The sequence below is a fragment of the Cottoperca gobio genome, chromosome 24, assembly GCF_900634415.1.
Source record: "Cottoperca gobio chromosome 24, fCotGob3.1, whole genome shotgun sequence".
Classification (NCBI taxonomy): Eukaryota; Metazoa; Chordata; class Actinopteri; order Perciformes; family Bovichtidae; genus Cottoperca; species Cottoperca gobio.
In genome coordinates this window covers 9,816,567-9,841,150 of record NC_041378.1, presented here as the reverse complement: position 1 = coordinate 9,841,150, position 24,584 = coordinate 9,816,567, and the positions used below count along the sequence as shown (strand labels likewise).

The following is a 24,584-nucleotide window of genomic DNA, read 5'->3' as shown; positions in this document are numbered from 1 at the left end:
TTGGCCAAAAGCATTGGTTTGTGTGTGGAGAAGTTTGAATAAAAAGAAATGGCAGTATTGCATAACTGAGTCATGTTATGGTCTAAACTAATTCTTCCTTTGTGGGAGTAGAATATTTGTTTCAAAGTTTTTTTAGATTGTTATGTTAAGCAAAGTGCATCCAAACAAATGTGTTTAACAGCTTGCTAGAGAGTGGAAAAAGACGGTATTGGATTGACATCTGTATCAGCAGATGCTCAAGGTCGCTATATAGGTATCGGACATGAAAAAGTGTTAGCAAGCCATCCCTACTGAAAACACACAAACATGTCCCGCTGGTAGACAAATCTGGTTACTATCATAGATCGATTCAAGCATGATGTTACTGGGAGAAGAAATACGTACTCATGAATATGCTTAGCAGTTTTGCAGTGTTCATTTGTCAAATCTTTGCTATTGAAGTAAATGGATTCAATTTTAAATACGCCAAAGAGTAAGTGAAAACATGATGCCTTGAACATAAAATTACTGACTTGGTGAAATTAATAAAAAAATCTGAATTACTCAATAAACCTTCCAAGTGGAAATGTCTTTTGTTATTCCATCTTTGGACATTTTTAATAGTAAAATTATTTTTCTTTAACGCAGGGCGGGTTTCTGTTTCCCGTTACGCTGATTATGTTTGCGGTGCTGAAAAGATAAAAATGAATTTAGATGTTAATGCGTGTAATAAAAGAAACATGTTAGTCACTGGGCTGGAGAAGTGGACCGTTTGCATGGCCCGCAGCTTGACTACGAGGATGTTTGTTATTTGCCATTTTGCAAACATAACAGAACACAGCTGATCAGCTCCGTTTACAGCCGCAGTGAAACCGCTATTTCATTTGGAAGGAAATACAAAGGGAAATAGCATTGGGGTCGAGATGGAGGGGTGAACAGCGGTGACAGAGGAAGAAGACAACTTATTTTGTATGTTTACAGATCTGATTCGGCCATCTGGTCAAATTAGATTATCTGAGCAATGGAGAACAGAGAAACTGAACCAGCATCAGTTTATTTAGAGGCATTTCATTTCACTGGATACACCTTCACAGGACATAACAACACTCCTTGTGAGGCCATTTCCATCAGGACTTCAGTGACTGTATTTAAGAGTGCAGCCTGCCAAGTGCAAATCTTATTGTGATGTGTTGGAGCATGTAGTGGGAATGTGAGAGGGGACTGCCCATATTAGTTTTTGTTTACAGTGACGACAGGACGTGGCTTGAAAACTATGCTATGTTTGTTTAAATATCATAGTGAGTTACATATTATAAAGCCTACATGACTGTGTCAAAAAGGTCACTCTCACACTGCCGGGATTTTGCTCCCGCGCGATTTACAAAAATCTCCATTGGGCCAACAGTTCTGGTGTCAAGGTATAAATTATAAAGTGGAATCCGGGTTGTGGGCAGAAGTAGACACAAGTAGGTACTTCTCTTGTAAAACTATCAGTGTAATGTATGCAAAGGATTTCACTTTTTAAGAGCATTTGCCAGGAAAATATAGATAGTAAATGTCATTAGAATATAGGTCGTAATATCAAAAACATAAACTTTTAATCCCACTGTTTTGTATTTCCAGGCAGCAGGGCTGAACAAAAAAAACTAGAATTTTTGAAAGAAACAGACAATAAAAGCCACGAGCATTGGTGGCCAATGGTGGGCTACCACCGTGCTGATCTGTTGCTTGGTAATAGGTTTCCCATCTGAAATTCTACTTTTACAGTATCATGTGTTTATGATTGTATTTATTAATGAGGCTTTTCTTCTGATTACATGGCTTGTAATGAGCGTAAATCACAGGCTATCAAGTAATTCCTGTTACTGTAGGTTTAATTAGCAGACCACATCAGACTGTGGAGGTCAGACAGACGCGGTCCGTTAATGTTTTCCCAAAGCCTGTGTCGTAATTAATTTCAGATTTGCGTTTAAAGACATGTGTGTTACCGATACAAGTAGCTTTTGACATGTAGAATAGAGTTATTGTAGCAAAGTGGTCTGCTTTAGTTTGGGATGTGGGCCCTGTAAATGAAACTGAACCTTTTTATTTATGAAGGCCCAAACCCTAATATAGCCTCTTTTTAGGCCTGCTGTATATTACCACACACACACACACACACACACACACACACACACACACACACACACACACACACACACACACACACACACACACACACACATTGTGTGAGACAGCCTGTCGCCTATGGAGCGCTGCCAGCCAGAGGAGTCATGAGGTCTTGTGCAGATTAATGGGGAGGCACAAACTAAACATGTTTCTCATTGACTTTGTGGACGAACAGCATGTCTTTGCTTCTGCTGGTTACTCGGCAACACCGAGGCTGAAATATCTTGTTACTAATAGAAGAGCAATTACAGCGCTATTAGAGATGTACAAATTTGGCTTTTTCCACTTTTGTTGAGTAATGTTGGCATTAAGTTGCATATGTTAATGGACAAAAGTCCAACGGTGCAGTTTCCTGTATCCACAGGCTGAACATTCGAACAGTTAAGTTATTGTTAAAACTGAAATACTTTCTTTCACTTGGGAAACTTCAGTTGAACATTTAAGTTTGTTGCTTTTGTCAAACTATACCAGACCAAAAATACTTTCAGTCTGCATTCTGATGGCTCATCATCACTGGTAGCCTGATGCCTGAGCGACCTATTATTGTTCACCATTGATTGTTTGGCCAAATCCTCAATTGGTGTAAAACCCCAGCAGTGGTATAGTCCAACTACAGCCCATGTAGTTGAATGGACATGGTCTAGATTTAAATGTATGACAATTAGGCTGGGAAAGTCATTTTATACCAACTTCAAAAGCAGCTGGAGAATATTATTCATATTATATTAGGTTTTATTACAAAAGCGTAGAACATAAAGTGGTAAAACCCGCTCCTGTTTAAAGATGATTGTTTTTAGGAAATACCTGGTTTTCATTTGTTCAGTTATATTCCAAACATATGAAACACCTGCATGGACCCACATTAAGTGCAATCCATTTTAATAACCTGCACACAGTGCAGCACTACAATGCACCTGTGTTTGGCTTGTTGGTACTTCCAGGATTTTCTTTAGAGAAGGTCGCATGATAAAAGTGAGGTCAAGAATGCTTTCATTTTTTTCTGCTGGGGCCGCCTGTAGCTCATTGACTTGGTGCCTTGTTATGTTGGTATTCCTTAGCCTTTATCCGAGTGATATAAATCAACTAAAGAAATTCTTAGTCCACTAACACTCATACGATTTTGACAACTAATTGATCATATGATTTAATCGACAAACCTGTAAAACTGAGTTTCTCCTCAAAGAATCATGCAAAAGCACCACTTTAAATATTGTGTTCATCAGAGATGTGCTCATACATTTCTTGGAAATAAATCTTTTAGATTAAAAAAAAAGGATTTTAAGAAAAAAAACAATCGAATCAAGAAATCTTAGCAGACTAAAACGACCAATTAGTCGACTAATAGAGTAAGAGCGGGAAGACTTACAGAAATCTCTTCTTTGTGGAGAGACGCTGAAAAGCTGTTTTCACCAGTTTTATCCCCAGTAACTGTCAGAACATACAGTATGCCCAGACAGGCACAAAGATAATAAACTTTGCAAAACCACTTAAGTCTTCGTTTTGGAGCTTGTGCAGGGGAAAGCGCCCTGCTGACACGGTCTCCATTACCTGTTTGAGTGGAGGCAGCTGTATAAGAGGCTGTTAAGGATATGACTCCGCTCATCAATCTGCTTTGCACTTCTGGGATGAGGATGGAGGAGAAAGCCGGTGTTACCATTACCTCGAGGGTAATCTGACGAGAACTACCGCTCAGGTGTCCATATGATTTAAGATTCTCTTTTTTTTCTTGCAACCTATAGGCTATATGAGCATGTATGAGCACAGAAACACACCCGCACAGCTGAACACACACACCAGATGCTTTAAACACCACACAGCCATCCTGCTTTATCGTCAGTCCTCATGTTTCCCTGAGGGTTTATATAGCAGTAGGTAAAGCATCAGGGCCTATAACTCGATGTAAATGGAGAAGGTGTTTACAGCTACAGAGAGACAAAATAAAGGAGCTAGAGGAAACCTAAGCTGCACTGCTGGCAGCATTACACAGATTCTTTAAACAAAGGAATACGTTTTATTGTACAGTTTGTGTGTGTGATTGTCTTCCTGTGCGTCACATGATGCGGGTACAGACAATTTCTTTTTTTTTAGAATGAAAGCTGTTAAAGGACAATATTGTATTGATGTAATGTCATGGATCAAACTTAAATCAATACTATATATAACTTTTGCGGAGTAGTCGTACAACTCTGACTCCCAGAAAGTACATTTATATACTAATGAACTGACAACATGCAGCCTGTGTCCCACATGTGGTTAGGTTTGGGCCACAAAAAAACTTCTTAAGATTAGGAAAGCATTGTTTTTTTTGTCTGGTGAGTGATGCAAATCTACTATCCACTCGCACATTGTGCCAGCATACGGCTGGTAAATGGTGCCAATTTTGTGTCCTGACTGTGTGTAGTTCATTCTTGTGAACTTGGCTTGTTTGTTTCCAGAGTAATACGTTTTACATAATGTGCTGATTCAAAGGATGTGTAAATGATAATCTCACACTGTCTCTGTCTCTCTTCCTCTCTCACACAGTCTCAACCCCCCCCCCCCCCTCCCCACACACACACACACACACACACACACACACACACACACACACACACACACACACACACACACACCTACCCTCTGTCACGGAAACACACACTCTACTGTAATATAATGCTGTAGTTTGATCCAGACCTCCCATTCATTTGTTTAGCGAAAGGTTTATGAAGTTGATATGTGTTTACATATTTGTTCACCCCTACACTCTTTTCCAGTAACTATGGCCGCTGGCTTGGTGTGTGTGCGTGTGCGTGGCGTGTGCGTGTGCGTGTGCGTGTGCGTGTGCGTGTGCGTGTGTGTGTGAGTGTGTGCGCTATTGCTGAATTACACAACTCTTTCCACCCTGGGGCCTGAGAACTGGTCTTAGGTGACCTGATGATTTTATTGCAGCAACAGTCTCTCTCCGTCTCTCTCTCTCCCTCTCTCTCTCTCACATGCACACACTCACACACACTTACTTTCCCTGTCTATGTCTGTCTCTCACTTCCCCCTCTCAAATTTTTTTCTTCCTCCACATCTGTTAATCTGCTCTGGGAATAGCAGCAGACGCAGTTTTCCAAACCTCTGTGCATTTACGTGTCATGCAATTCATCATTGGTAAGTCTTGGAAGAGCACAAGTTCTGAGAAAGTCAGACTCCAACCCAGAAACGGACCCTGAACTCCAATCAGATTATGGCTGGCTCCTCCAGTAACCGGGAGCTGGAAATAGGTTTATTGGAGGTTTGGGGTTGAGGTGGTCAGCTTACACCCAGAAGGAGCAAACAATGTCCTTATCTGCATCTTCAAACCATCCTTGAGTGTCCTTCTGCTATGAATGAAAGCCCAGACTTAGCAGAAAGATTGATGCAATTGACAAAGAGAGGCAAGAGGGAAATAAAGTACTTGCTGACGTTCCTCCATTAACGTGGTGCAATTTTTAAGAATAATTGAACGACCACTCTTTTTTTGTCATGTTGCTCAGTTTGCCACCTTGATAGAACCAGATACTGAAGACAACCACTTTGTCTCCTATGTGATGAACAAGTCCCGTCACTGCAGCATAAGCTTTCCTGTCTGTCTCTCACTGTGAGCGTTTCACTGCCTGTGTGGTGTTTTGCTGAACAATGTGGCTAGCCGCTACTTGAGCCAAAATGACTCCTTGCACGAATAGAAAGCCATTGCTAACCCCTCAGCCTGCTATCATTACACTAACATGGGAAAAAATAGAATCCACTATGTTATTTTACTCTTACTGGGAGTCCACACAGTGAAACACAGTTTTGGTTGTGTTTACTGACTTGAAGAAGTAAACAGTGAAATGAAGTTGCAGAGCAGTTATGTGATACTAAACTTGAAAGAGCATTCCTGGATTTTTATTACTGAATATTTCTGGACTTAAATGTAAGTAAGTGCCATGACTTCTGCTTGCTTTTGCTGAAGGTTAAAAGTCAATCATGCATGAGGTTGCTCTTTACCAGTAATGTGTTTGTTAGTACAGGGCTGTCTGCAAAGCCATTAAAGCCCCGACCCCTGTTTTTAGACCTCGTCATGCCCTCTGGTCTTTGTGTTTTCATCATGGTTCATCTCTGATTGATTGTGACAGGGAACAATAACGGGCACACAGAGAAAGGGAATTCTGTCTGCCTACGTGTCAGTCCATATTAGATCAAACCAGCCCCCCCCCCCCTCCCCCTCCAATCTGTGTAACGGATTGCCAGTCCAGTAGAGAAGACTGACGTGAAAATGTGTGCTGCCAGTCACCCTTAATAAAGGCTTTATAAAGCTTTATAATGGTTAATAAAACATTTAGTAATGCTATATAGTAAGTAATAATAAAAACAACTTTTGGGTTAGAGTTAGGCAGGGCCAGACCGTTTTCCCCTTTCATTAATAAAGGTTAATGCATCGAACATACAAAGTTACAAATGTGAATTAAATCAGAAAGATTCATGAGTTTCTCACTCTTTGAAATAGATGAAAGTCTGCGTTATGTTAGTAATTTATGTTAGTATTTAATAAGTAAAACAAAATGCATGAATTTGGTCTGCAGCTCTTTTACAAAGGTCAAAGGGTTCATTGGAGTGGTGGCTTTCTGATTAATTAAAGGGTGTCATCAATATGGTACCAAATGTAAAATACGTTTGTCAGGTTTATGTTCGATTTATACTACTAACCATTTTATGAACAATAAGGAAAGCAAGAGATGTCTGCACATTAATATGCACTAAAAAATAAGAGTAATTGCTTTTGCCTGGGAAAGCAGTTAAGTAACAATCCCAGAGAAAGAGAAGTTGAAATTTATTGCCCTAGTAGAAAAAAGTCTCTGCATGCGCCTGCAGGAAACAGGTGGGACTGGTGAGATTCAAGTAGGAAGAATTATGTTTGTATGGAACCAGCACATTATGAGAAAATAGCATTTGAAATGGAATTTCAACATGGCAGACAGGACCAGTGGGTAAATTCATCATTTCCTAATTTGGAGTTAAATGTTTTTACAGATCTATTACATTTGATTATTTAATAAATGCAATTCAAAGCTAGACTTATTCCTGAGATTTAAAAAGTGCTCATACAGGTTTTGCATGTTGTGTTTTTAATAACAATCACGATCAACAAGTCAATCAATCAATATTACTGCCAAAAACGTCACCTATATGTCATCTAAAGCAAGATGACTCTTCCTGGGCGAATGACAAACAGTACAGGGATTCAGAATCGTTCTCCTGACTCTGAGAAAAATGAAGTCTAACTGTACATTCAGCCACTTTCATGTAATGACTTTTTCCCCTCCCTCTTCATTTTTTTGTTCCATTAGGGCTTTACACTGTAAAAGAGCACCAAAACAAACAGAGCCGGAGCAGAGGGAATGAAAGACTGCAGTGTTGCTGGTCCTGAGTACACATGCGATTCCTTGTCGGCTGACTGGAGTGACGGGTGACAGGTGAGTTGATAGTGTAGTATGATTTTAAAAGAAATAAACAGCTGCATGACATTTCCTATTATTGCTGGAGAGAAAAGAACGCCAATTTAACTCCTTAGGGATAGTCACCATTTGATACGATAAGACTTTAGTGGGACGTATACTGGATCACATACAACAGGTCAAACTAACTTGCACATGGACAAAAGTTGCATATTTCTTAATTACATGGAAATGTAACAGTACCCTTTGTTTAATATAAAAATGTTTCCACCAATGGAGATGCACGTCAATTTTTGTCCCAGTTAGTGAAACAATCACTATATGACAAGTTGCATAACAGACCAAAATCTGCTAATAATGTAAAATAAATCTCATAAAAACCTGTTGCGTAACGTGTTTTCCAGTATATTCTTTGATGTCCCATAAATAATTTGAACCTTTTTAGAGATGAGAACTTCCAGTGAATGGCAGTGTGCTCATGGCTTGATTCCATCCCAGTTCTTCTCTTCCATACAGGTCTCCTCTTCCTCCCCTTCTTCTTCTTCTTCTTCTTCTTCTTCTTCTTCTTCTTCTTCTTCTTCTTCTTCTTCTTCTTCTTCTTCTTCTTCTTCTTCCATCCATTCTAATAGATGCACCGCAAAAAAAAAAAAAAAAGGCCATTGCTGCTGGCTGGCCAAAAAAAGAAAAGCTTGGCTCAACTTCTTTGTTCATTCACTTTCCATTGCAAATCCAGCAGGCATTCTCTCAGCTCTCTTTTCCCTGACCACAGCTATGGCTTTGGATACAGCAGCAAGTCTGTCCTTTATCCTTTTGTGTTTGAAGGTAATGTCCACTGTTTGAAGGGAAGGGAACTTAAGGCAAAGTCAAGGTAGAATCCAGCCTGAAAGGACGTCTTCGACTGTTCAGTAGAGCACAATCTATATTTGTTAGTGTTAAAAATATCTTCCCAAGGCTAGAGACAGGAAAGCTGCTCTACTGACAATGTAGAAACTATAACTTTGTGCAATATTTAGAACTCTAAAGCAGAAAATATACCACAAAATAAGTCTCTTTCGTTCATTGTCCATGAAGCTGCTCCCACTTTGTCACAGATAGATTTGTACAGGGCTGGAGTTTTAGGAGTGTGTTGTTAATCTCGAATATTTTCATTTAGATAAATGTCTGTTAAGTCACTATCTATCGCCGAATGAGGTAACAGAATGGTGATGAAAGCTCTTGCATTTGCAGTATTACGAACTGGGTGTCTTTGGCAACATTCCCGGGAAAAATCACAAGTCGCAATTTTTGGGAAGTGAGTTTAAAAACATTAGCGCTTATCGCCATAGGTGCCGCCAAAGAGAAAGTAAAGAAGATCTTCGAGATTTTAACTTTAAAGATCATACTTTGATTGCAAGTTGACGTTTGGTTCAGACTTTTTAAGATGGAAATACCTACTTTCCACCCCCCCCCCCCAAAAAAACAAGAAAAAAAATGATGACCTCAAGTTTTTAAGAAAATCTGCATCCTTAAAAAAAATGTGTGACCTCCAGAGTGGTGTTCAGCTCTAAGCCATGAGGCCACAGGGTCAGTTTAAGCATTTGTCACAGCTAAGAGTCCAAAAGTCAACGAGCATGGGTTTTCGTCAGTACCTAGTAAAATCCTGCCGTACTACTTCGCCTTTCATTTCTTCTCAGCTACACTTGCAAGACTTGACGATCATGTTGGAGAGCTGCTCCACTTTAGGGGTCCGTCCGGAGTAGTAGAGTATAGTGAGGGGTTCCAGGTCTTGAGGGACACAGCAAGGGGAGGCTGATGCCTCTGGATTCAGAGTGTTGTACAGGCTCAGCAGCTATTGGAAAGCACACAGGAGAAATCGTATTATATTCAGTATCTGATAAGTGATGGAGTCTTAATAATATGCTGGCCAGTATAACTAGAGACGCATCTCTAAAAGATTCATCATGTAGACTTATTAATTCATTCTTATATTCTTAATTCTACTGCGGTACTATTTCATCAGTAGAAGGTAGTTCCCTAGTTTTGAAAAGTTTTGGTCCCGTGCAGACCTTCTATGTGGAGGCAGAACTGGGCAAATAAAACTAGAACTATTTGCAAGGCTATTTACCCCTATGATGTAAATAAATAAATTTCACTGTGGGAAGATTCTTGCTCTCACAAACTGTTCCGTATCCCTGATTGGTGCTTCTTACCGAGCTGTGTGTTGTATCTGAGCTCCTCAGGTAAGGACAGGGCCCGGAGCAATAGTTAGCATCGTAACCACTCGGCTCATGGATCCACTTCCAGTCCAAGTCACGCCGGAAATCGATGTAGAGCCGGCGAACACAGCAGCTCTCCTCCGTGTTCCTGTGATGAGGATGCACAACAACAGTGTAATTTGCTGTAATGGCGCTCCTAATATTCAACATCTTCTTGGCCAAATACAGCATATATTACAATACGTGTATAAATTGATGCATGTGATCTACCAAGTGTGACATCAATAAGCTCAAAAAAAACATTAGCACAAGCTTTTCACAATTTCACAATTAGGAAATGTGAAGGATTTGATGAACTGAACCAAAGACTAAGAATGCACACTGTTGCTAACAATAATGTATGTATCCCTTACGAGAAACAGTAGTTTGTGTCCAGCGCTCTCTTGCGTCGGCGTGTGGATTGAGTGTTCAGGCGGTGGGGTGGGATCATCATGAGGATAAGGTGAGGCAGGTACTGGTCCTTTTTCTTCTTCAGGTGATCCAGATCCCAGCGACTGTGCTCATCATCTCCATCCACGCCTTAATTATAGATATGATGCACTTAAAACAACTATGTACAGTAGTGGCTTTTTTTCTTTCGTAATTTCCCTCAATCTGAGTATATAATTTGCTAAATTATTGACTATAAAGCTGTCATTCTTTTACACAATGCAGACATTTAAACACTAAGAAAAAACTGCTGTTTTTAAAATATTTTCATGCAAGTTTATTCTTAGTCCTCTGAGGAGCAAGTTGAATCAGGCAACAATATAAAGACAATCATCAACATTACTACTAATTAAACCATATCGTACCAACATCCCCAAAGTGAGATTATTGACCAGAAAAAGGGTTTTTCTTTTTAAATAATAAAATCATAAATCTTGTAAATTGTAGGACTAAGGACCACATAACAATGCAACACTATCCATTGCTTGGTAAGGGATGGTAAGAGGGTAAGAAAGATGGCAAGAAGACCTTAACATGTGCAGACATTAGATCAAAAGAGAAACTAACACCTAGTATAAATAACTATATGACAAAATGTTGTATAAACTCACCTTTAAACTTCACCTCCAGCACCTCGTTTTCATTGTCAATGATGTCACCATTTGGGTTGAAGGTGTGGCAGGGACAGTGCACACTGATTTCCAAACCCAGATTACTTCCTGTTGGCACGAGGGAAAAGAGGATTTCTAAAAAAAGAAGTCTCCCTCTTTAAAACTCAACGCTTATAAGAGAATGTTAATCACATTTCAAAACATGGGATAACCATTAGGATTACTGATAGCTTTTAACATTCTCACCTCTGTTCGTCAACCATTCCCGCACTGTTTCTGTCACGTCGAAGGAGACCCACTCTGGACTACCTTTGGTCAGCACATTCTTCGCTGCAATGTAGCGTTGTTTCCTAATGTGTTCGTTCGGCCTCACAATCTGCAAAGCAATAATAATAACTCACTCTGAAAAGTTTTCTCTTGATACTGAATCAGCTTAAAGATGTAGAAAACAGGACATGACAACTGTACAAGACAAAAGCTGTCTTTTGTCAAACTCATGATTGTTGCTGTAATTATTACACATTTTGATCACTTGTAATAAATCATGCCATGTGCTGGGAGTGTAACGGCCGATTAGATGATGACTATTCAATATGATCGATGCAAAGAAAGTTATTTTAAGTTCTCATGAAACTTCTGTTTCACCAAGTTATCAAGTTATCAAGTTATCTCTTTCCTAAACATTATAACATGTTTAAACTTTAAAATTAGTGGCTTTATAGTGAACAACAGGAGGTGATTTGAACAAGACAAAGGTTTACAGCCATGCTAGCCACTTTGTGACTCTGTACTAGGGCAGTGCTTTGAGGTAAATGCTAATGCCAAAATAATGCTAACCACCTGAGAGACGTGCAGAGCCTTTAAATCTGCAGGTTTTATTTCCTCTTTTTTTCCTCTGGCTTTTGGACTAACGCCACAGCAAGCTGACAAGCAGCCTGACAAACATGTTAGCATGTTAGGAAACTACTGTCTATGTACACATCCAGCAGACATGGAGTGACATTAGCATTAAATTGGAGTCATGTTTGTGTCCACCTTATAAATGTAAGTCCAATATTCACTCTTCTTTTTTGCTCTGTTTTTCTCTCCTGAGAGACATATTTGGCTATTTAGCTTGGTAGCTACTTTCTTTACCAGCTAGCTAACTAGTTGCTAGCCATGCCTAGTGTCCTTAGTTTATCAAAGCTTGTTTGCTAAAAAAGTCGCTACAGTATTATTCAATTATACAGTAAATTGTTGTGCTGTAAGCAATATCTATATCTATCTATATAATATATACAATAATCTAAAAGAGATGCAGAGTTGGATGTACATTTTTTGTGGGTTTGAGACTGCAAACAATCCTGTTCACATTATAAACAATATCACATATTATGATGTGTCCAGTTTATAGCTTTTGGTTCAAAAGAAACGTGGTGGTTGTTCTGTGTTCAGTGGGAGCTCCTAACATATGAAAGTAGCGTTAAAGCTAACTTACAAGTCGAGCCCCCGACCTCTCGTGTCATTCTTGGTCTATAGATTAAAATGGTGTACATTTATGATTCCCATTTCCATTCAAATATGCAAATATGAATTTTCTTTTTCAGGACATCTCTTAAATCTGACCATTGTCGACTCTGTCCTGTATTATCCTCTGTGTTTGAAACCAGCAGTAAACATGTTGGGCATTGGTTGAATTAGAGCATTGACTCTGCACTGGCCACCAGAAGCCTGTTTGCAAATACAGTCTTGCTAGCTATTAACCAACCTTTAATGAAATGTGGTTTAGTTGTGTGCTTGGTCCAAATGTGGCTGTGAAGTTGAAGGTAATATTGCCTATAGTTTTATTCTGTGTTTGGTAATATTGTCCTTTTGGTTTAGTCATGACAGCCCCCCTGACCTGAGTATCAGTATGTGGTGGTATTTTCATTTCAGTAATTATCTTTGAATTGGATCCTTAATGCCAAGAACATTACAACCAAAGAACAGGGACCTGATGACGTTGACTATGTTTTACTGTAGAAGTGTGTTGCATCATTTCATCCCTCGGCAGACCTAAGCCCCTTTTTAACAGGTTAATAAACTTTGCATACTGTTTTGAGGACTAAATGTTAAAGACCTCTACCTAACCAAAATGAGGACTGTATTATATCTGGGCTGCAGCGATGCTCTGACATTACCCCTGTCCTGGTTCTACTAACATTCTGCAGGCTTGTTGAGCTTTTTGGCTTTTGGTCTGGCTGTTTCCCAATGCCTCGTTATCGTTGGCTCTCTTTCTTAATTAGGGCATGAAATCATGTGGTGGAGAACAACTAACCATCTTATGTAATATGTTCTTGACAGACTCAAATTCAACTATCTAGTAACAGAAAAAGACACTTTGAAGCTCCTTGTTGCCTCGACTGCGAGCTTGGCCTTGGCCTTGATCTTGGTAGAAGGACAAGAAAACGGTACCTTTACGCACCTGGTAGAGCTCAATCCGCTGTTCGTTCCTCTTGGAACTTGAGTTTGGCACCCGTAGAGCTCGAAACTCTGCTCTGAAGAGGTTGGTTGCGTTCCTTTCCATGGCAGAGACGTTGAAGCGGAAACCCTTAGAGGTGATGCCTTTTGGGCAGTAGAGCAGATCGTCTGAACAAAGAGAATAAAATAAAAGGTTTGAGAGAGAACAGGCTTGGACATTTTCATCAAGGCCTGATGCAATACAAACCGTTTATGTCCGAACAAAGACATCAAATGCAACACGACCTCTGGACAACATAATCCCAGATACTTGCATAATGAGTGTGATAGTTTAAATGAAAAGTTCTCAGATAGACCTTAATCAGAGTAGACATGTTGACTTGTACAGATGTTACTAATACTGTAACGATGGCTCTGTACTATTTAATTGTCCCAGTAAGGTGTGACAGTGAGCCAGCATGCCCCATACCAGGCCAATGTCAGCCATGTGTTTTACATGCATGTGTATGTTCTCCTTTGGTAACAAGCAATACAAAAATAACTTCTCCTTAGGAACAAAGTGTTGCCACCATAAGACAAACTAAATTATACCTCTACATTCATGTCTGCAGTTGATATTAGACAACATTTACAAAGTTAATAATAAAGCTGCGGCTCTGCCAATTATTTTCTTTATTAATCGACTAATCATTTTGTCTATTAATTGTCATTTCCTAAAGCCCAAGATGATTTCATCATTTGCTTGTTTTGTCTGACCAACACTCAGAAACCAAAGCATATTAATTTGACTAATTAAGAAGACACAGGAAATCAGCAAATCCTTACAATTTAGAAGCTGAAATTTAAAACGATCATTTGCTTATCGAAATAGCTGCCAATTTGTTTTAAACTGTCTCTATTCACAACACACATTTGTGGCTGAGTGAGGGCGGTGTGGGTTGGGGGAGGTGTTTCTTTGGATCAAACTTTTATCCGCTTGAAGCCAGCGTACTTCAGTTGTGCTCCAGAGAGGTACAGTACTTTGTTAACAGAGTTATATTATATGCACATGTAATAATTTCAAACTGTAGATGGCAATACAATAGGTGCTTTTTCTCATTTTTGACATCATCTTGCATCAGAAATAAAGTGATGCTATGAAAATAATCACATGGATTTACAGTAAATGTTATTTTTTTGATATGCTTGAAGACTTATAAAACCCATTCACACCTATAATATGAACCCGGGCCTCATGCTTCTTTAATGGCTGGCACTAACTTTATCAGCCCACAGTGAATGATTAGTGTGGTTGCCTGCCTTATCTAAATTCCTTCTCTAACACATGTTGTCTATATTTGGGGTAAATGAAAATGTTCTAATTACAATAGCAATATTATTGAGCTTAGTATGACTTCAGCTCCCTGGTATCTGCGTATCTAAAACTCCTGCTATCCTCGGTCACACTGACAACTTTTTGGCCCCAAACCCCTTGATGACTTCTCCACAACCCAACCTCAGTCATTGACATATGCCAGATTCTGTATGCGTACCATGCTATAAAAGGAAATTTCCGATGATTGCAGTCCAGCTTCTCAATGTAGTAATTTGCCAGTCTTCCAACAGCTTTCTGCTTCATTTGCACCTGTCATGGATTTGTGTTGGTTCACAGAGCTGCCTCAGATCCACCAAAGGTCAACAGTTTACTATGAAAAACCATCAAAAAGTGAGCATTTGCCCACATTAACCGAGGGAAAGAGACTGTTGTCACTGGCTAAATGTCAAACTGTATTCAGGTCCTGTTATACCACAAGGGACAACACAGAGTCTTCATAACACCCACAGTCAAATGTTTCAACCTGACCTTAAAGGAATAGTTCAACACTTCAAGATATGCACTTATTCACTTTCTTGCAGAGTTGGATGACAACATTTATCAGTCATGTCTATATGATAAATATAAAGCATTCATACAGCCATCAGCCGAGTACAAAGAAACAGTGATCAAATCAGCTGTGATTGTAAAAGTTTGGAAGACAAAATGTGTCGTCCTAGCGATCGGGGCGTCGAATCAGAAAATCCTCTGTGACGAATTGTATTTTGTCATTTGGAGGACTTGTTCTTCTGAAGAATACTATAGAGGGACTTCAGAAATTATATTTGAAGTGCACTAATTGTGGCGGAGCTGTTAATAAGTATAAGAGGACTGACGGCAGCACAAGAGACACTTCGACGTAAAAGAATATTTTCGGGGTTTTTGTGCCTTTTTTTAATGATGGCACAGTTTGAGATTAGGAAAATGGGAAAGAGAGGGGATGACATGCAGCAATGGGCCACAAATACACACCACTTTAAGTAAAACTCGTAAATGTTTTGAGTTTTGATCGGAAAGGTTAAACTTTTAGAACCTTAATTACTTCCTATGAAATTGCAAACGTGGTAAAGATGCAGAATATTTAGAAAGTCGTATGCTTTCTGTGTTGTGTCCTTACTATGTTGTGTTGATCTGCTGGTCACAGATGAAGTAAATCACCCCTACTAGAGTAGAAGAAGAGTTCAGCACAATAAATCTATACAATTGCTCCAGCATATGAACGTGACAGAGAGCAGGCTCAGAGAGCAGGCTCAGTGTATACATGTAGATATACAGGGTATTGACAAAATGCATATTTCCAAGTATGAGATCATATTGGACACATAAAAAAACACGCCAATACCACAGTTTAAGTATTGAGTAAGAATTGGAGAATATTATTAGCTGGTGGACATTTTAAGTATCTGAAAAATAGAGATGTTGACCAGAGCGGTTATATTGACTATATATTTGCCTTTTTTTCCATTTGTTTTTCTGCAAATCACATCCAACTCAGGGCATGAAGAACATACTCATTATGGGAAAAGCAACTATGATCTTCACCCAACTGTTAGGAAAAAGTAGATGTACGTATGTAAATATGTCTTGCACTATTAAGCCTATCTGGGGCTCTGAGTTCAGCAATGAAACCACCACATCAACTCAGGGCACCTACTGTCTGCCGTCTTTTTGTCAAAACAATTTTTGCGAGATTCAAAACAGAACATTGCTGAAGGAAAATAGTTCTTTTGAGAAACACCTGTTGATTTCAAAGGGACTGTGATGCAATGGTCTTGGCTTTGCTCTGGACCATGAGGCCTTCTTTGGCTTTTACACACGCACAGAATTTATTCTATTCTACTTTCTCCGTAATCCAAACTCAGTCGGTCCACATGCTGCATGAATCTCCTGCAAGTGCTGACACATGTCCCCCTCAGCACAGTTTTTTCCACTTCCAGTTCATGGCTTTTATTTCTATAGGAGGAAATAGTTGCGCCAAATAAAGTTTAGCACAAATCACAACAATGTGAGCTAAACATGCCTTTACTGATAATCTTAACAAATAGTAAACAAACAAAATAAATCTCATTAACCAAGCAGTGAAATCTAGCCTAGAGGCAATAAAATGACTGCACGGAATCGTTCAGGTTCGTAGGGGATGGATGCGGGCTTAGGTTCACACTCAATTTAGCAAAGTTAAACGTGAGCAATGCAGTAAGTGAACTTATGCTCATGGGCCACCCGTGTGGGTAATTCACTGGCCAAGACAGGAAGTGGGTTCACTTCAATCTCCATGTAAATGGGGAGGTGGGTGGTAGTGATGTGTCAGTGTATATGACCCCTCTCCTCCTGTACAGAGAGGGATGCCTCTCTCCAGACTAATGGGGAGGTCCTTCCATCATCTAATTTTTCCTGTCCACCTCTGTTAACTTTTCCTACTCCTTCTCCTAAAGGCATCCCCAATCCGCCTGGGCAAATGTCCCTCTCATATTTGGGCCTGACTGGAAAGGAAGTGGGAACATCTGGGGAGAAGGACAGAATCCATGGAGGGGGAAAAAACAAGAGGAGGAAGAGTGGAGTCAGGAGTAGGAGGAGAGCGACTTTCCAAAGACAGGGAGGAGTTAAAACAGGTTGGTGAGCACTGAAATAACAAAGCACATCCTCCTGGTGCACAGCATGTTCACCTTTTCAGTTTTAAAGTGAAAGTTAGTTTTACAAATATTCATATTAAACCCCTCTTTGCTCAGAAATATAGGTATATGTATGTGTATATATATATATATATATATATATATGTTTGAGCTTCACTGTGCAGAATGATGCATGTACAGAGTTTGACATGAAAAGACTTTTCACATTCATCAAGTCAGAGTTTACCTACAAGATGATTGTGTGACATCACAACTAGCCTGGGAAGGTCCAGTATGCCACTCAAATGAGTGTGAAGTGGACACTTGAAGCCCCAATGGACTTCACATTGAAGTAGGAAACATCTTGTGTCCAGCACATAAACTTTTGTTAAGACTATATGCACTTTATAGATTCTGGATTTTCTTTTCATATTATGTTTTTTTCTTTTCTTTTTTTATAAATAACTGAACTTTGTTGTGGAGAAACCATATCGGACACAAACAGTTGTTCAGATCAGTGTTGTCTGTGTCCTAATGAAGGGGTCTTTAATGTGCAGCAGACTAAATACTCAGTAATTTTAAAAAGAGTTCCCGAACAACAAGCTACAAATAGTACAGATATTTATGAATGACATAGGAACCTAGCTGAAGTTTTGAGATTGGTGCGTCTGGCTGGCACGAGCTTTCTTCGTGTGGTGCGTAATTACGCACTACGGACCCGTTAATTGTTGGCATTTAAACAAGAAAGCTACCTAAAGAATTGTAACACTTACTGCTTTCCGGCGGTCCGTAGATCATGTTGAATTTGTATATCTCTTTGGCATAGTACTCTGTCTCTGTGTTGTCCTGACCGCAACTTTGCTGCCGATCCCTCCTGAGCTCCTCCAGTAACTCCTTGGTGCTGTTATACAATGCTTGGATTTGATAAGGGATTTCACTCGGTCCGAGGGAGTTTGGAGGACTTGTCAGTCGGAGTTTGCTCAAAATCTGACCTCGTATCGCCTCGACCCTCTTCCTTTTCACATGGTCGATATCCACGGTGGCACAAGTTGACAGAGACGAGCTCAAAGTCGCGCAGTTGAGGAGGAGGACAAACAATAAAGCCTTACCCAAATGCATCTTTCTCTCTGCATTTGGTTCGCGCAGTAGTTGAAATGTGCAGATTCACAGGACTGCCCAGGTCAGTGTCAATTAGCCGTCAAGTCAAACTGATGAGCCCTGCTGATGTTTCTGTTAACTTTCTTGGGGACTAAGGATGAAAAACTCCTCACTTAAGTCGTTTTCTTGTGGCAGTCCCTTTTGTTATAAGCAGAAATCCAAGTGTGTGTTCGCCCATTAGACATTAGTCAATTCAAAGTCCCGAACAACAGAAACTATCCCGCATATATGAAATGTATCCGGCACAAATATATCTGTAGAAACAAACAGACTTTTCTTTTGCATTATTGTGCTCAATCCAGTCGATCTAAGTCGTCCCACACCTTGGCATATGTCTCCTCTTTTCTGTCTCATTAAAATCTAGAGCCGCTTTATTGTCTGTGCGGTGGAAGACCGCAGGCTGTCAGGTTAACGAGGTATATGCGACTTTGAGAGCTCTGTATGTGGCCTCACGTGTTTTATACCGCTAGTTTCTGACGTTTGATGGAGGAGGGACCGCAGGCAGCCGGGAGAGCCCACATCATAACAGCGCCCACTGCGATGCACCACACTTCTACTGTGACATAATAAACATGTGAAAAAGTTTTTCTGACCACGTCGTTCATCTGAGCAGTTATATGAAGTTACAAGGATTTGGCTCTAATATTCGCGACAGTTATTTCTTTATGAAGGCATCTGAAGTGGAGTAAATAGATGTGTCTTATTTGGCGTTTTTTTGTCTTTGTTTTATATCAATAAGGATCGATAGTAATCTTACAGAAATCTCACCTCAGTTGATGTTTCTTCTGGTTACTGCAGCCTGGGTTGTGCGCCCTCTAGTGGCAAAGTGTACTACTAGCAGTTGACTACTTTTTCTGACACTATCTGAGTTGAAGAAAATCTCCTTTTCCACTATTAAGTTCCTCTTAGTGTCTTATAATATTACATATTTATACATTTCAAACAATATTATGGTAACATATTTGTTGTTAAACATTAAAGTTCTATTTTTGCTTTTGATTTCCCTCCAACAGGATGATTCAAGGACAATTGTTTAAATTCAACTCGCTATACACAACAGTCAAATCTAAGTGGTTTTTTTTTTTATCTCAAAATTGTGAGTTAATCTGTTTTTTCTGTGGTGGCAAATATGAACATGACAAGAACTGTGTTTTACACATAAACATTCAATAAAGATCATTTCTGATAATCCAAAGTTGGGTCCTCTTTTTGTTTGTTCTTCTTTTGCTGGAGTCCTTACAAAGGCCCGAACAATATAGAACACACTCTCACATTTCAGAAATCCTTTTAGACACATTCTGGCATTACCATTCAAAAGAACAGTAAATCTGTCAGTGCAGATTTTCCCATGCCCTCTGCAAACCACACAGAATTCATTCGTATGCTCTGATGTTTGAAGGTTTATTTGAAGGCCCTTAAATTATTTTAGCTTTTTGATTTTTCCCCTCTCCCCAGTCTGTTTTATCTCTATTCATAGAGCATATCCACATTCTCAGACCTATGTTAGGTCAAAGCTCACTCAACCACTGGAGGCCCCGTACCCAAACATGGGGTCTGGTATTTCACTATGTTTCTCTTGCCCACCAGTTCGCATAGCGAGAATGATTTTGTACAATGTCCAAACTTGGCAAATATTTGGCTTTGAATCATATGCCCAGGTGCCGGTGTGTATTATGCAAACTTTCTTGATTTAGTTTTGCTTTTTTGCTGCCGGTTGAGATGAATATGGGGTTTATATTTACAATCCTTCATGCATTCTCATGCACCAAGTTATTTTCCTCTTCTTATAGTTGGATTTTATTGTGGAAAAGTGTGATGGGATTTATTTTAACTTGATTCAGCTCATTTTTTACCCCACATATTGTAAATATTAGTTGCATTGAAGCTCCATTGTGCTGTTTGAGCAGGCGGATCGTAAAAGCTGTAAGTTAATGATTGAGCTCCTCAGTATCTGTTGTCTTTAATACTGTAATACTTGGAACCGGTAACGTCGCTCCAAGCTCTGGCTGAAACGTCCTCATTCATAACTTTGGTAATATTTGTGTTTGGGCTTTTTACATGATTCTAGAATGAGCAGGGAATAAAATGCCTTCTTAGCCATTGTGAAAGTATTTTAAGGCAAGTACCCTGGTCTCCCTCAACCACTTTCCCACAGTCCTCCATGCCAACCTTGTTGCATTACGGTATATCTTATCTCGAAGTTAAGGAAAACTGTGATCCAACAGTCATTTAGGATTTCTTTTTCTCCTACCAAGTGTTTTGTCACTTCCATCTTTTGTTTTTGAGGATGGTCTTCTTTTAGCAAATAACTTCCCGGTGTGTGTGACACACCTCTGTAAATATACCTTTTACTTCATGTGTCTTGTTTAAGTTTATATTCCACTGTAACCTGAACATTTGGTTGTTCTGATGTCATTAAAGATGTTCCTTGTTCTGTATTTATGTTGTTGCCGCTTTCGTCTCATCCTTTGGCAATAACTGTAATGTTGGCAGTTCTCCATTATGCCAGCAGGTGATGCTGCATAACAAACAATGTCTGCCTGTCTGTGTCTGTATAGAGACACAAGAGCAGAGAAACTCAACATTTTATACATTTTTATGTTAAATAGGAATGTACTCTCAGTGGCCACATTGTAAGAGACACATGTGCAATCCAATACAACAGCTCAACCATACATTCTACCTTTACAAAGATACCTGTTCAGTGTTGATTGACACTGTTAGAGAGGTATTCATTCAACTGATATTGCAGTTGCAGCTTGCAGTAGTGTTGAACTGGATTGAAAGGTGTACCTATATATTTAATGCTCAATGAAAGTTTCCAGAAATTATACTACAACATTTGTAAGTGAACTACATTTGTTTGTGTAAAATGTCACATTTAGTTGAAATATTATTTCTCAAAAATTAATGAATGAAATTTCTGGGTTTAGCATCTATTTCCGTTTGCGTGGAGATCTTCTGTGATGGGTTGTCTTCACCAGGAGGCCGTACACACACCATCACATGGACTGGACTGGTGCACAGAAACTATGTCATCACACACACACACACACACACACACACACACACACACACACACACACACACACACACACACACACACACACACACACACACACACACACTGCACTATTCCACACTGTCTGGGGATTCCTAGACATGATCCTAGCCATCACCATCAAAGTTCACTTTTACTCCAAGCGTTTCTCAGTGATTACCTCACTGCTGGGTCAGGTTTTAGTGAGTCATTCTCCGGCAATCTCTCCGTCTCGCACAACACACCGGAAAGGAATGCAGCTACAGACCAGAGGATGAAAACAAAAACACATGCTGGTAGCAATACGGCGAGATATATCCTCTTTTTCCTGTAATGTGGGTTACATTCCTGCTGGCTTTACTTGTCAGAGTAGTAACTGCAACTGTAGTGCTTCACCTCTTCTAGCAGTGCAGCGATCGGGCGACTTGTGTTTACAAAACATAAAAGTTTAAAAGATTGTATTGTGGCTCTGTAGACAGAGTTCACCATCTGACCACATACACACACAGTCAGACTGCTTAAGTCCGGCTAGACGAGTGAGACAAACCCCAAATACTAAGCAACATCCTGCCAGAGTTCCCTACTACAGCACACTGACAAGCCAGCACAGTAAAGTCTGCTTCGTCTGGGGGTAACAAGCCTATGAGTCATACTTGGGGAGTCAGTTGGATAGGAATGCCAACAGGAGACCCCTTAAACCCACACCAGCGGAGACAATGATGTGTATATGTCATAGCTATACAACTCAAATGACTCATTTGATTCGTCCACCATCTGTTAGTCATCGGTTTTCTTAATACATGTACATAGGAAAGGAATACCACACCGGCTAGACGATGACTTAAGGTGAGATCACGTGGAGTCAGCGAAAGCTTGTCTGTTGTTGTTGTGCCTGAGGTTTATATCTTTATCTCGTTGCGGTCTTCCATTTAATACGTACCATGCTTAAATTAATTACAGGGCCGTCACCATTGACCGTTCACTACTCTGGCTCCTTGGTGCAGCAAGAATCTGGTGCTAGCACATAGGACCTCAAAGTTAACCTCAAACCCGACACTCCGGCATGACCATTGTGCTCCTCTGCCTCTGGACATTTTGCTGTCCCTTCAGTTTATGCACTAATCTTGTTCGTTGCTGGTCTCAGTCAAGGCTCCTCCTTTTTGCCGATCTTCTGCTGCTCAGGCACGTCAAACACTAAAGTAAGACTATGCATCTATTGAAAGAAGACATGACACAAATGTAAAGTTTCAATCAAAATCAATAAAACACACCACTACTCACGTCTTAACCAGCTTTACTTGGTCTTGTACGACCAGTAGCAAATGTTGGCAAACTTTAGCTTGATGTTGCTCTTTAACAAATATGGCTGAGCTATATGTTGACAGCATGGACCATTATCCTGTACTTGTGTAGCCACATTTCAACAAAAGTTACATATCTCACTTTAAGTCATCGCAATGCAGCACAGAAGCTCTCAAAAGATTTTATTATTATTCCTGAAGAAGTTTAATGCTTTGTAAGTCAATCTTGACAAAACCACCTGCCAAATGAACGTAATATAATTGCATTTACTTTACATAAATTACCAATTTTTTTTGACAAATCAATTTCAACGTTGTTTTTTAGCCACAAGGGGGCAGAAGTCCTTCATACCAGCCGAGAGAGGAACCTCCCTGACGGCTAACGTGTTAGCAAACAGGTGGCTCGCCTGCAGGAGACATGAAGGGACATCGACATCCAATCGGAGTCGAGTTACTGGCTACCCGATGAATGTAAGTCCAAAATTCACTTTTTATTTACATTTCTTTTGGTTTCCACCGACAGGGGAAATATCAAGGTCTAAGCATGCTAGTTGTTTGTTTACCTGTCTGCTGTTTGATGCTGCTTAATCAGAGGTTGTTTTGCTGGAAAAAAGCAAAAAAAAAGTAGGAAAAGGACAACAATAAACACCAAATGTGTTGGCTGTATAACAAAAATAATATGCTTTAATAAAGCTGTGTAGAGCTACAAGATAATTACCATCATCACATGAGACCCCTTCACTTTGTCATCAGTCATTTGATTATTATAAAATGATTAATAGAGTTTTAAAGAAAAATGCTGAAAACACATTTCGCCCCAAATACTTCCATTTAGTTGTTGCTGTTTCCTCCTAACAAAAGAAATCACACCTTTTGTCATTTGTTCTTCTTGGCTTTTTGGCTGCCGTGGTCATAGCCGGGGACTTTGGCAGGCGTCTGTGACGGCTTGCTCCCATAAGACGGCATGTTGTGGCGGCCTGATGTCACAGAGGTGAAGACTGTTCACTTTACATCTGGGTCTACAGGGGTGGTGATCTGCTGAGTTAAGGCCTTTTTAGAAAGCAGAGGACAAGGTGTCATTGGGCCTCTGCATGAATATGAAATAGCGACGCTCATGATGTTGATTCACACTCCAGACAAATACTGTCAAAGCTAAGGCTAAACACACTTAGCATTTTTTGATTAGCACTCAGTGTGAGTAAGAAGGCAGAAAGTTGCTGTGCTCAGTGGTGTTTGTTGTGATTACTAATGGCAGGGTTTGTGCAAATGATGGACGGCAAGAGGCTGTCAGCGATTCCGCCTATGATTCAGCTCAGTTTAATCGGGTTACAAAAGCGTGTGGGATTCTTTTTCAGTGACTTCACTTTTTTCCTCTTCAGTGTTGTGTATATGCTGTTTGGACTAAAGCATACAGCTTTCACTACCATATTTACTGTTGTTAAGCTGATCTGCTGTATTCATGAAGGACAGAATAAGGAAGGAAAATGAGAGCCTTTCGGTCCTTCTCATCCTTGCTCTTTGTATGGAATTTCAGAGGAAAACACATCAGGCCTTTTTCCATTTCTCTCCAACTTTAACCCTCCACACCCCCACCTTTCTTTTCCCGTAAGTGCTGCGAAGTTGGATAATGAGTAAATTGACTTTTGGAATCGCGGCAGCATTGGCACACATGGCAGAGAAAGTGTCAAAGTAGCAGAAAAACAAAAAGGAGCTTTACTGGAAACTCTCCAATTTTAAAAACAAGCATTGGACAGTAGATGTGGAAGGCCAGAGGTTAATGTTTGTTTTCTGGTTTGGAC

The 24,584-nt window shown here is 39.9% G+C and overlaps 2 protein-coding genes across 5 annotated transcripts in view; one reads left to right on the top strand and one right to left on the bottom strand.

The window, feature by feature from the left end:
- Positions 1-7,261: 7,261 nt before the first annotated feature.
- Positions 7,262-18,852, bottom strand: LOC115003471 (transforming growth factor beta-3 proprotein-like). The gene is made up of 7 exons (XM_029425264.1): positions 18,060-18,852; positions 13,328-13,491; positions 11,131-11,260; positions 10,885-10,992; positions 10,198-10,363; positions 9,779-9,932; positions 7,262-9,417 (listed from the first exon to the last, which is right to left on the bottom strand). Exons 1-7 carry the CDS (start codon positions 18,403-18,405, stop codon positions 9,259-9,261), a joined length of 1,227 nt encoding a protein of 408 aa, XP_029281124.1. The 5' UTR covers positions 18,406-18,852; the 3' UTR covers positions 7,262-9,258.
- Positions 18,853-21,731: 2,879 nt separating this feature from the next.
- esrrgb (estrogen-related receptor gamma b) overlaps positions 21,732-24,584 on the top strand; it is a 71,974-nt gene continuing 69,121 nt past the window's right edge. Inside the window, exons 1-3 of one of the 4 annotated variants that reach the window (XM_029425735.1) lie at positions 21,732-21,780; positions 22,295-22,330; positions 23,111-23,256. In XM_029425735.1, the coding sequence (XP_029281595.1) occupies positions 23,255-23,256 (2 nt within the window). In that variant the 5' untranslated portion in view covers positions 21,732-21,780; positions 22,295-22,330; positions 23,111-23,254. Of the gene's footprint in view, positions 21,781-22,101; positions 22,684-22,908; positions 23,001-23,110; positions 23,257-24,584 lie in introns of those variants that run through there. The other 3 variants (XM_029425734.1, XM_029425733.1, XM_029425736.1) reach the window with 3 other exon arrangements.

What these genes read in the sequence shown, in the direction of transcription:
- LOC115003471 (XM_029425264.1), bottom strand. Translation starts at nt 18,405, where the DNA reads ATGCATTTGGGTAAGGCTTTATTGTTTGTCCTCCTCCTCAACTGCGCG. An exon ending in AGCGGATTGAGCTCTACCAG is followed by an intron (nt 11,261 to 13,327) that starts GTGCGTAAAGGT and finishes ATTGCTTTGCAG; the next exon opens with ATTGTGAGGCCGAACGAACA. An exon ending in GACACAAACTACTGTTTCTC is followed by an intron (nt 9,933 to 10,197) that starts GTAAGGGATACA and finishes TCCTCATCACAG; the next exon opens with GAACACGGAGGAGAGCTGCT.